We start from the raw sequence: 13,594 nt of genomic DNA on the forward strand, positions 1-13,594 counted from the left end.
CGTATTGTTGCGCTTGAGCAGTTCAACATGAGACAGTCTGCCAATCAATCCTAACCTCAAGGACCTTTAATAGAAAAAGCTGTCAAGGTTCCCAGACTTGCTCTCCAATCCCCCATGGACATAGAGACAAATCCGCCTGGGGTTCTCACCTGGCAGGGGAAGCTCCACAGATGGCATCTGGAAAGGCATGTGGGTGTTTTGGGTTGTCACAATGACCAGAGGCTCCACTGGCCTTTAGTGGGTAGGTCCAGGGATGCCAAACCCAGGACAGACCTGCCAAATGGTGCACTGTCCCCATCACAGTGCCCAGTTGGCCCCCCCGAATTACACCAAACCTGAACCCATTTCCCCCTAGCACATCTTCCTGGGCTCTGGGAACAAAGCAGCTCCCCCTGCACAACACCCTGCACTCAACATCCACACCCAGACCTCCCTTTTTACATTTCACTATAATATAACTGTTCCTTTATGTGTCCTATAGGCTGTTAGTTACAAAAGCCTTCACAGAACAAGCATTATTCCTGTCTCCCTGTGTCACTGTCCCTTTCAGACTTGCAAAAAGTACTACATGACATGTAATCCAACATGTTCTCAGACAGGAAAGACAGGCCCTGTCACCAAGGTGCAAGACAGCAGGTGGGTTTTGCCTTAGCTCAAGTACCAGAACTTCAGCTACTGCCAACCATCAACCTTGCTCCACTTAGCTACTGGAACTTACTTGTCTGCTGACCATCTGGCTGCAGGAAACTGTGTGGACTAAGAGACACTCTGTTAGAAAATGAAATGGGCCACTGGGTTCTTGAAAACTCATGAATGAGTTCAGGAGCCCAAGACACAATTCATGGGCAGAAATCAAACCTATCCTTGAGGTGAGTAACCCCAGATTAATAGGTGGCATGACATGGCTCTGTTTCTGTGCCCTTTGATTTTGATATTTTATTAACGCTTCCTCTGACTGCTTTAAATATTTCAGCTAATGGTGTATTTAACTACACTTGCCAGGGTTTTAGTGATTATAATGATAGGTACCAGCTCCTTCTGCCTGCTTGCTGACACATCTCCACCCCTTTCCCTGTAAGTCTTCAAAATGGAAGCTCCTAAAGAGCGGAAGTGGCCTGCAACTACATAAAGTGCCCTTGGATTTGAATCCCAGCTCCACCCCTTACTGTCTGTTTGGCCTGGCATAAGCCACTTCCCCATCTAGTCTATCACAGGTTTCCTTTTCTGTAAGATGGAACATTCACTACCACACATACTTCATATAACTGTTGAGAGTACTGGTCATGTGAGGTCATAGATGTGTGGAGCTCTAAACAAGTATTGTGTATTCTGATTTGAAGGGAGGACCCAGGCTGAGAAGAGATACTTCTAGAACATCCATCCAGGTGAGAATAGGGCCTGTCCTCCAGGACTGTCTACAACATACCAAGCTGCTGCCTGCTTCATGGGTCTTTTATCCAGCCTTGAGGCAGAAGGAGGCCTCCAGCAGTTAATTCACACTCAAAACTCTGCCTCCCCAAAGCCCCTGGAATCTGGGGCATAAGGAGAAGGAGAAATATTGGAGTGTTTATGCTCCTTCATTTCTCTTCCCTTTTCTTATCTTTCCCTTCCATCCACTACTTTCCTCTATACAGATGGTCCCCATTTTTCTTGGTAACCCTAAATCTATCCCAATTCAAGGACATACAAACCAGTGTTGGGAATTGCCCTGCCTGCTTCAGAAATGGTAACTCCCATGGCTAAGGCTGAGTAAAGGACCTTGGGATCATAAGCTACTAAGGAAACAAAGCTTATCTTCCTGGTAGGGGCGCTGCCTCTGCCCCCTTTTACTTCACACTGCTTGGCCCCGGGTGGATGACTGGTTAGCCAATGATGGGTAAGATTCCTCAAGGGAGGGACAACCTAAAGCAGGAATGATTGCAAAGGGGCCCTTGGGGAAGGTCTTGGGGGGCTATAGAAAAAGGGAGTGATGGACCCTCACCCCTCAGCTTTGACATAGCCTGAGTCCTCATTCCGTCTGCAAGAAGTCTCCTAATCTCTTGGCTGCCTTACTTCCCTTGCCTGACTTAAGCCTGAAACAATGCCAGAGGGTGGTGCAGCACTGTGCTGGAAAGGGTGGGTTCTCCTGGCAATCAGGCCTAAGAAAGAATGCATAAAATCCTGTGAAACCTCCTTTGCTAAGAATGTTCTCAATTTTATGATAAGGGTCCAAGCATGAAATGAGTTTGTTTCCCAAAACTTTTATGGCCCTTTAGCTAACTGACCCTGACTTAGAAGAAGCCCTCATAGTTCTTCAAATGTTATCTATTGTTTGATCATTACTACCTGACAATGATGAATGAAGACCTTCCTTGAGGTAATGCTCCCAGAAAAGCAATAAAAGCCTGTCCAGACAAGGGTCAGGGTGCTCTCTCTCTCTCAGAGAGAGGCTGTGCCATCCCTTTTCTCCACAGGACTTCTGCAGTCCGTGTGAATTTGTTCATCGCATCCACAACATATAATCCCCACTGGACGGAGTCTGGATCAAACCAGGCCATTTTTCTCTGGAGAGAAGAATTTCTTATGGTTGCTAGGGAAGGATGCTCTCAGCATTCCATGTTTTTCCAGGACTTCTCCCAAACTCCCCAGCCTCCTTCCTCTCTGGCCCCAGTCCAGTGAGGTGGACTTTCCATTCTCAGCTGGATCACACAGTGAGACGATAATGGCAAGGTCTTCTGAGCCTTTCCTGAAAGGAATGGTCTGCAGAGAACTGCTCACTGTCACCCTGGCTTTCAAACAGCCATCAGAGGAGCACAGCATTCACATTTCCTCACTTGGGCCCCTTTTACAAAGTTTTACTAGAATTTTCCTCCAAGAACTACATCTGGGCAGATGAAAAAACAGCAAGCCTATCACATACTGGCATGGGGCTTACGTGTAATCTGCATGTGTCCACTTGATTACCATGTTCTTACTTTTCATTTGTTGAGCTCTGATTATGTGTTAAGTGTTGGTCTAGGGCAGTGATTTTCAACCTTTTTCATCTCACAGCACATGTAATCTAATTACCAAAATTTTTTGGCACACCAAAAAAATATGTATTATATTTTTTCAGATCTGACAAAAATAGGTATAATTTTGATTCATTCACAACAAATGGCCATTGTTGTGTTGGCTGTTGTCAATTTTTTTTAATTTGGCCATTTAAGGGAAAAGAAGTTAGGCCCCTGACAAAATAACCAGGTGTTGCATGTTTTAAAGATTCTCGCAGGTGCACCAGTGTGCCTCCTGCAGCTCACCAGTGCCAAGGTTGAAGTCACTGCTCTAGGGTTTTGACCTTCATAAGACTAATAAAAGCCTACAAAGCCTACTGCCTAAAGCTTTTTTAGTGGTAAACTCTAAAAAGCTTTCAGAGTAAACTCTCGTTGCTAAACTGGATAATCCTGGACAGCGATATTAATCCTTCACACAGGTACAATGCTTTACAGCTCATAAAGTGATTCCACATCATGTCTATGCTGTAGAGCAGGGGAAACAGGCACTATTCCCATTTTGCAGATGAGAAAAAATTAGGATTAGTGAAGTTATTTACCCAAAGTCATGAAGTCAATCATTGAAATGGCCTATACCCAACTTTTCTGACTGCTAAGCCAGTCCTCTTTCTGATACCATTTTTTGGTCTCTGTTCTTCTCTTAATCTTTCTGCTGCTCTAGTCTTCATGTTGTTTTCCGAGACATGCATTACAGAGAGAAAGCGAGGACTGAATGGAGTTTGCAGGATTATGAAGGCAATGACAAAGGGTATCAGCAAAGGAGAAGTATAGTCTGACACCTGCAAACCCCAAAATCAGCATTTGAAGATCCTTGCCACATCAGTTACAACTGCACAATTAAAACACCCTAGCCTCCCCAGGGAGCTACCTTATGATTTCGGTAGAATGGGTCCAAGTCTTCCAGAGGCTTCGCTATCAGCTCATGAGGAATGTCACCATAGAGCTTGGGCAACTTCCTGGATGCCTTTAGGTCAAGCTGAGGTCGAGGCTGGGGTTCTGCCATGGTCCGGTCTTTGAGCTTCTGTTTCTCCTTTTGGATGGCAATCCGCTTATCGATTGCAGCCAGAGATTCTGGAGTGAACGGGCGGAAGTTCCGTGCATCTGGGAAGATCACTGGGTAGCACCAGTCATCCATTTTCACCCTCGGGACAGAGACAAAAAGCAGCTCCTTAGAGAGCTTTGGGAGGTAGAGAGCACACAACCTGCCCTGGCATTCTGCTCTCCAAGGACAATGTCATGGGGTCTATAACAGTTGAGACTGAGGTGAGGGGGCCTAGAAGCTTATTGACTGTGGGACAGGTGAGAAGTGACCACCACTGTCAGTATAGCAGGAACTTTGGACACAGGCAAGATGAAAGCAGGGCATCATTCCTGGAGGATCAAGGGATAGGTAGGAAGTTGAATTTGGAACAATAGGCAGAAGAAGCCCGGTTTCTAAAATTCAGACCCAAGCATAGAGCAAGATAATAAGAACCAACCAGCTGAGCTACTGAAATGCAGCCTCCAGGAGGTAGACAATGGCCATAGTGTGAATAGCAGAGGAAGGAACAGGGAATCAAATAACCTATAGCTATGGGTTGTAAAATCACAACTAAGTGCGTGGGTGTTTTCTCACATCTGGTCAGCAAAGTTCTTAAGATGTGATGGAATGAGACATGGGCATGCACATTCACATTAACATCTATAATCCTACGCCAGCTCTCTACTTCTGAGACACAGACCTGGCAGAAGTGAGACCCCAAGAAAACAACAAGGATTTGCCCAAGCTAATAGGGTCACTCTATCATGAGATGACAGCTGTCCTGGCTCCTTTTACAAGGACTTTCTCTTCAGCCCCAGGCTTAAAACTAGACTGAGAAAAAGCAATAGTGTTCAGGTTGAATGCTTTAATTCCCCATGAAAGACATACTTTCCTTTCTTATTTACTGAATGCCAGCCTCGGACTGACTGTCAAACCACTCCAGATGGTAAAAAAGCACTCCAGGGAATTCTGAAGGGGAATTCAACATAGCATTGGTTTGTCCATTCAACAACCATGTGCTCAATATCTGTGCTAGGCATAGTGCTAGACACCAATGATGGAAAGAACCATAATCCCTCCTCTTGGTCCTACAGTTATGCCACCCTGGTGTAATGGAGAAGACAGATAAAGGATGGAGTTACAGCAGAGTAAGACAAATGCTACCACAGTGAGAAGTAGAGGATGCCACATCTGTGTAGGATAAGCATCTAATTCTGGAAATCAGGGATGGCCTACCAAAGCTTTAATGTCTCAGTTGAGAACTGAAGGAGATATAAGACTCAGACAAGAAAAAAGGAGACATCAGAGTGTTGCAGGAGGAGCACAATACATGCACAGGGATCCCTGAGTGAAAAAGAATATGGTGTGCATCAACAAGTTCTGTTTGCCAGGAAAGGAGAGTTTGTGAAGTGAAATGGCTGGAAGAGGCTCTAGTCAGCACTGCAAGAGCACACAGGGCCCTAAAATCATTAGTAAAGACCATGGACTTCACCCTGAGGGTAATGGGGAGTTGCTAAACAGTGGGTTGTTATTATTGTTGTTTGTTGTTACAGAGAAGCAATACTATCAAGTTGTGTTTTTTGATACCCCTCTAACTGGTGAGAATGAATAGGGCATGGGACAGAGGGCAAAGGGGTAGGGAGGCTAAAATCATAGAAATCAGCTTGGAAACCATTACCGCAAATCACAGACACTGAGGATGACCTAATGGAGTGGATGGACTTGACGGACAGTTAAGAAATAGCCTTGACAAGTGATCAATGGGAAGGGAAGGATTTGAGGACTGTAAGGAACTAAGGTTCTTGGCTTGAGTGGCTGGGTCAAAGAGTGATACTACTCAGATAGAAATTGCTAGAGGAAGAAGAAGCTTTGGTGGAATAAACTCAATTTAAAACACATGAAACTAAAGTTGCCTGGAGGACCTGGAAGTGAAGAGAACTGGAAGACACTTGAATACAGAGAAATCACAGCTTATACATGTCAGGCTCTGAAAACAGCACATAAGAAAAAAAATTGTCAAAACTTCTCTTGACAATCCCTCAGGAAGGCACCCTATTGAAAAGGCATCCCAACCCACTGGTCAACAAATTCAATACAGTCAGCTTTCCTTCCACTGCCAGAACCAATCACTCTTTCTTCAGTTAATCCCCAAAGGAACTGGATTGTGTTTAAGGGACATAATAACAGCAACATAGTATCTTTAAACACACTAAGGGCAATGTGATGTTCACAGTGTGTGAGCCGTATGTCAACTGAAATGAAACAAGTGAACCGTTGACTCACTGCCTTCTGTCCTACTCATCGTTACAGATTTGTCTGGATGATGGAATTGGACATAACTGCTTAATCAGTCTCTTCCCCTCCTGTCCCCTCCCTTTTTCTTTCCTTTCATTCCATTCCTCAGTCTCTCAGAAATGTACATATTGAATTTGTATAAATTAAGTTGACATATAGTGAGACACTATTGTATTTGGCTGTAGAGCTCATGAAAGATAGAGATTCAAGATAGGAATGAAGTATTTTGCAGTCAAAGGCATATGGATGCTAGTTGATCCTATAAAATGAATGAGCTGAGGAAGACCCTCGATGCAAAAACTGGACCTTATGCTAAGTTACAGCAAGGAATCCAGTGGAGGGCTGCTACCATATAGGAGACTGCTAAAGAAGAAACAGGACCCTCTGGCCCTGCTCTTCTGATCCTAGGGATGTTTTTCCTTGGTTCTTGAGGGGAAAAGATTTGATATAAATAAATAACACAAAATAAAATTGACAACCCCTAAAATTTCATACATTAAAGTTTGTCATACATGATGAAATAACTAAAGAACCACATCTTAAAAGTAACATTGAGGTCTTGACTTCCGGCCAAGATGGAGCCGTAGGTAGACACACTGTGTCTCCTCCCACAACCAAAATAAGAGCAACAATTTAGAAACAAAATAACAACCAGAACTGACAGAAAATTGAACTGTATGGAAGTTGGACAACCAAGGAGATAAAATAGACAAATTCATCCAGACCAGTAAGTGGGGGGAGTCAGGCAGCTGAGCAGAGATGGGTCGTGGCACAAAAAGTGGTGGCACCGGGTGCATAAAGCACCTCCAGCATGCAAACGGCAGCTGGCAGACCCCGGGCTCGGGGTGGCAATAGGCAGACCCAGCAAGGCGGCAATTGTAAAGTGAGGCACTGTGCACAAGGTGGCTGACTGGGCAGTTCCACATTCGTACGCAGATAAACTAGGTGAAATTGGAGAGCAAGACAGACTGTGCAACCCAGGGTCCCAGTGCCAGTAATTAAAGGCTCAAAACACCGATTGATAACAACTGTGGGGGTTGAGGTGCAGGGAAAGACTCCCAGCCTCACAGGAGAGTTCGTTGGAGAGACCCACAGGGTCCTAGAATGTACACAAGCTTACCCACACAGGAATCAGCACCAGAAGAGCCAAGTTTGCTTGGGGGAAGCGGCAGAGGGGACTGAAATCAGAGAGAGAGCAGAAAAAGCACCATGGTTCCCTCTCTGACCCCAACCCCACATACAGTGTCACAACCCAGCAACTGGGTTGCCCCACCCTGGTGAACACCTAAGGCTGTGTCTCTCATACATAACAGGCAAAACGAGACCAAAAAAAAAAAAAATGGCCCAAACAGAAGAAGAGATCAAAGCTCCAGAGCTAATACAACTAAGCAACCGAGAGATAGCCAGCCTATCAGATGCACAGTTCAAAACACTGGTGATCAGGATGTTCACAGAATTGGTTGAATTTGGTCACAAATTAGATGAAAAAAATGAAGGTTACACTAAGTGAAATAAAGGAAAATGCACAGGAAACCAACAGTGATGGGAAGAAAACTGGGACTCAAATCAATTGAGTGGACCAGAAAGAAGAAAGAAACAACCAAACAGAAAAGAATGAAGAAACAAGAATTCAAAAAAATGAGGAGAAGCTTAGGAACCTCCAGGACATCTTTAAACACTCCAACATTTGAATTATAGGGGTACTAGAAGAGGAAGGGGAAGAGCAACAAGTGAAAAACTTATTTGAACAAATAATAAAGGAGAACTTCCCCAATCTGACAAAGGAAATAGACTTCCAGGAAGTCCAGGAAGCTCGGAGAGTCCCAAAGAGTTGAACCCAAGGAGGAACACACCAAGGCACATCATAATTACATTAGCCAACATTAAAATGAAGGAGAGAATTCTAGAAGCAGCAAGAGATAAGGGGACAGTCACCTACAAAGGAGTTCCCATCAGACTGTCAGCTGATTTCTCAAAAGAGACCTTACAGGCAAGAAGGGGCTGGAAAGAAGTATTTCAAGTCATGAAAGGCAAGCACCTACATCCAAGATTGCTCTATCCAGCAAAGCTTTCATTTAGAATGCAAGGGCAGATAAAGCACTTTGCAGATAAGGTTAAGTTAAAGGAGTTCATCATCACCAAGCCCTTATTTTATGAAATGTTAAAGGGACTTATCTAAGAAAAAGGACACAAAAACTATGAACAGTAAAAAGACAACAAACTCACAGTTACTAACAGCCGCAAACTAAAACAAAAACAGAAAGAAACTAAGCAAACAATTAGAACAGGAACAGAATCAGAGAAATGGAGAGCACATGGAGGGTTAGCAACAGGAGAGTGGGAGGAGGGGGGAGGGGAATGTACAGAGAATAAGTGGCACAGATGGTAGGTAGAAAATAGACAGGGGGAGGGCAAGAATAGTATGGGAAATGTAGAAGCTAAAGAACTAATGTCACATGGACATGAACTAAAGAATGGGGAATGTGGGTGGGAGAGGGTGTGCAGGGTGGAGGGGAATGAAGTGGGGGAAATGAGACAATTGTAATAGCAAATCAATATAATATACTTTAAAAATAAAAATAAAAAAGTAACATTGAATACTGCAAAAACTGACCCAGGAAATAGAGGGCTGTATAAAAAATACCTACTCAAATAAATCTGACAAAATAAAATCCCATGCAGTATAATTTTCTTACTAATCGAAAAATTGATTGAAGAATCAAATATTTTAAAAATATTTTATTTATTTTTAAAGAGAGGGGAAGGGAAGGAGAAAGAAAAGGAGAGAAACAACAATGTGTGATTGTCTCTCACACGCCCCCTATTGGGGATCTGGCTCACAACCCAGGCTTGTGCCCTGACCAGGAATCAAACTAGCGACCCTTCGGTTTGCAGTCTAGCACTCAATCCACTGAGTAACACCAGCCAGGGCTGATAGGAGAATCAAATATTTTTGATAAAAATAGACTCACAAAGGGGACTTCCGCCAAGATGGAGGTATAGGTGGAGATGCCGTGCTTTCTCACACAACGAAGTTTAGAGACAACTAAATATTAGCAACAGAAAACACAGCTAGAACACAGAAAATTGAACTTTTTGGAAGTCTGATAACAACAAATTCTTCAGCCTGACCGATAAGAGGGGCGAAACCAGCAGCTGGCAGAGCAGGGTTGCACAGGAAAACTCGGTCAGACGGACTCAGGCACTCAGGCGCGGAACCCAGGCACAGGGTTGGACCTAGTGAGCGACCCAGCAAGTGACCGCAGGGAAATAGCAAGGGAGCAGGGCTGTGGGTTGACTGTGGTCGCACATTCATGCGCAGATAGACAAGTGAGGGAGTGGGTGATTAGACGGGATCCAGCAGGCCCCAGAGGCAAGTGGCAGCAGAGGGCGCCACCATTTCCCCGCTCTGACCCTGCCTCCACATACAGCGTCATAACCCAGCGACCTGAGTGGCCCTGCCCTGGTGAACCACCTAAGGCTCTGCTCCTCACCCAGTGGTGCGAACAGCAGAGGGGGTCGCCATTTCCCTGCTCTGACTACGCCCCCACATATAGCATCACAACCTAGCGACCTGGGAGTCCAAGGCTCTGCTCCTCAGACTTAACAGGCGCGAACAGACCAAAAATGGCTCGAGAAGATCTCAAAGCCCCAGAGCCTATAAATCTAAGCGATGAAGAAATAGCAAAACTCTCAGACGCACAGTTTAAAACACTGGTGATCAGGATCCTCACAGAACTGGTTGATTATAGCCACAAATTAGAAAAACATATGAAGGCGAAACTAATTGAAATGAATGGAATTGCACAGGAAACCAATAGCGATGAAAAGGAAACTGGGATGCAAATCAATGGAGTGGACCAGAAGAAAGCAAATAATGGCCAAACAGAAAAGAGTCAAGAAGCAAGAATTCAAAAAAATGAGGAGAGTCTTAGGAACCTCCAGGACATCTTTAAACATTCCAATATCCAAATTATAGGGGTACCAGAAGGGGAAGAGGAACAGTCATGAGTGGAAACCTTATTTGAACAAATAATAAAGGAGAATTTCCCTAATCTGGCAAAGGAAATAGACTTCCAGGAAATCCAGGAAGCTCGGAGAGTCCCAAAGAAGTTGGACCCAAGAAGGAACACACTAAGGCACATCATCATCACATTAGCCAAGATTAAAATGAAGGAGAGAATCCTAGAAGCAGCAAGAGATAAGGGGACAGTCCCCTACAAAAAAGTTCCCATCAGACTGTCAGCTGATTTCTCAAAAGAGACCTTACAGGCAAGAAGGGGCTGGAAAGAGGTATTTCAAGTCATGAAATCCAAAGACCTACAACCAAGATTACTCTATCCAGCAAAACTTTCATTTAGAATGGAAGGGCAGTTACAGTGCTTCTCAGATAAGATCAAATTCAAGGAGTTCATCATCACCAAGCCTTTATATATGAAATGTTAAAGGGATTTATCTAAGAAAAAGAAGTTAAAAAAAACATGAACAGTGAAAGGACAGCAAACTCACAGTTATTAACAACCACACCTAAAACAAAAACAAAAAGGACAGCTAGATCAGGAGTGGAAACATAGAAATGAAGATCTCAAGGAGGGTTAGCAACAGGGGAGTGGGAGGAGGAGAATGGGGGAAAAGGTACAGAAAATAAGTAGCATAGACAGTAGATAGAAAATAGATTGGGGGGCACGAATAGTATGGGAAATATAGAATCTAAAGAACTTGAGACACATGGTCATAAACTAAAGGGGGGGTAATGGTGGGGACGGGGGTAGGGTGGAGGGGAATGAAGGGGGGAATAGAACAACTGTAATGGCATAATCAATAAAAAAAATAAATTTAAAAAATAGACGCACAAAAACTGAACTATGGAAATAAAAGCTGCACCTGCAAAATTAATTAAATAATTAAATTAATAAAAATCAATATGGCACTCACAATAATTGGTAAAGTTTGGAATGATTCAAATCTTCATTGTGAAATTCATACCAAAAATATTTAATTTGGAAAATTTCTGTCCAGAAAATAGATTGCATTGCATGGAAAATTGAAGAACTAAATTGGCTAAGTGCAATTATTTTCCAAGCATTGCTAATAATCAAGTATAAAGGCAAATGTTTCAGACACTAATGATTTCAGACACAGATGTTTCAGACACAGAATGGTGGAGAGTGATGGCAGGGTTCTCCTCCCCAACTCCCTCACTGCTGATAGCCATGGGCCACAGTGGCTGTCACCTGGCCTAGACATGCAGCTCTCTCTCCATTTCCGAAGCACCTCCTTCCTGCTGCCTTTTCAGACGTGGGAGAGAAGAGCGCCCACTCTCACCACACTTGGGAATTGCACCCCTACTTGTTTTTGTTACTGAGTTCTGCCCATACCTTTGTAAGATGCTTCTATAATAAAACATCCTCAAAACGCCCAGTTTGATGTAGCATCTGTTTCTTGCCAGGGCCCTGGCTAATAGAATCACCCATTAAATGAAATTTAGAAAACAAGACAAGGAAATGATTACCCACAAACCAAAGCCACTCAACACGCACAAGTTTTGACATTTTGGTATATTTCTTTTCTGTCATCTTATTGTGCATAATCTATGTAGCTATCATTATAATACATATGCAATTTTTACCTCATGAACTTTTCAATTAAGGCTTTACCACAAACATTTTTACTATGATAGGTATCATTTAATGGTGTCAACCCTGTTCCAGGTGCAATTTAGTCCTCAGGACAATCTCATGAAGTAAAGATTATCTTTGGGACATTTCTGAAGGAAATGTTCATCTGGAACTAAGGGGGGTTAATTGTGACCTTCTCCTAAGAGGTAAAGGTTTAACCTTATACCTTCTGTACTAGTGTTTCTCTGTTGGGAAGGAGCCAAACTGGATAACCTGACACTCCACTTTCCCCCGACTAGTAAGTGAAGTCACTGGGGAAATCACCAAAGGTTTGCAATGCCACGCCCAGAACATTTCAACATGAACCTGGTCCACACAACTTGAGATGCCAAACATCCACCCTCAGGTTAATAAGAGCTATATACTATGGCCTAAGCCCTGTGTTTAATGCTTTAAATGGATTATCTCTCATAATTTCCCAGGAAATCTACAAAGTGGGCATTATTGTATCATCCACAGTGTACAGAAGAAAACATTCAGGTCTAGAAAAATTGAATACTTACCTATGATCACACACCTAAGTGTTGGAGAATCTCAACCCCAAGTTAACACCATCCTGTAATCCATCTGCCTGCCTAGCTTTTCATACTCAAAGCTAAGACATCCCAAGGAGGTGAGAGAAGGGAGTCAGGAGAAGAAAGACACATAGCTTCCAGCTAGCCAGGGTCTATGGCACACACACTGTGTGTGACATGCTTCCCGGGACATTAGCCTCACCGCCACCTTCCCAATTACATGTCACTCCCATAGGCATTCCACTGGCCCCACCACGACACTCTCCATCCTAACCAAGCCAGACAGCCCAAAGGTAGATGTGCCCTATACGATGCTGTTTTGGATGGCGGTCTGAACAGCAAATTCTTAACTTTGATGACCATGTTCCTTAAAGTAGATGACCAAAAATAATATCCCCTTCCTCTTGCTTAGATCCCATAAGAAAAATCAGAAAGCAAAGGGACATGAACAGACTTTAACACAATTGAGCTCAGTCTAAAACCAATCCCAAGATTAGTTTGCTAGCTCTGCAGAAAAGAAGTATACATTAATTTTTCTGATTAAGTTAATTGGCCACAGAGAATTTAGAAACTATTCAGAGGATTTTCACCCTAGGCTCAGATGGAAACAAGACTTGAGCATATCTTTACTTGAAAAGTCCAATTCCTAACACAAAGTCCTATCATGCCAGATGGCCACCTCCTGACCCCATGCCCCTCTCAGAGCACTTGAAAGAAGGACCACCACCTGATGGACGCTATCACTGAGCCACATTTCTTGTACCTGGTCTCTACCTCTGATTTGAGCAGGAAATGCTTATGAAGGCCTATTCTTTATCCTGATAAACAAAAACAGAGCAAGTTCCACAGTGGCAAGTACAGACTTGAAAGAACAGAAGAACAGGGCTTCCCCCAGCCCAGACTTACCTGCCTTCTGGTAACGTGGCTCCAGACAGCAGCCCCAGGTACCTCTCAAAGCTCTCTCCTCGGAGCAAGTCTCTCTGCGAGCCCGAGCGCCTGGTCTTGGCAATCAGAGCCCTTCTGGGAGGCGCGGCTCAGAAGCTGGGTGGAGAG

General features: G+C 43.8%; 1 protein-coding gene across 1 annotated transcript in view; it reads right to left on the minus strand.

Moving 5' to 3' along the window:
• SCN11A (sodium voltage-gated channel alpha subunit 11) overlaps positions 1-13,594 on the minus strand; it is a 133,597-nt gene that overhangs the window by 68,501 nt on the left and 51,502 nt on the right. Inside the window, exons 3-4 of the mRNA XM_037148344.2 lie at positions 13,448-13,582; positions 3,901-4,174 (exon numbers count right to left, since the gene is read on the minus strand). Coding sequence (XP_037004239.2) covers positions 3,901-4,167 — 267 coding nt within the window. The 5' untranslated portion in view covers positions 4,168-4,174; positions 13,448-13,582. The remainder of the gene's footprint in view (positions 1-3,900; positions 4,175-13,447; positions 13,583-13,594) is intronic.

This window comes from Artibeus jamaicensis, unplaced genomic scaffold (genome assembly GCF_021234435.1).
Source record: "Artibeus jamaicensis isolate MK-2021 breed Jamaican fruit bat unplaced genomic scaffold, CSHL_Jam_final contig_519, whole genome shotgun sequence".
NCBI lineage: Eukaryota > Metazoa > Chordata > Mammalia > Chiroptera > Phyllostomidae > Artibeus > Artibeus jamaicensis.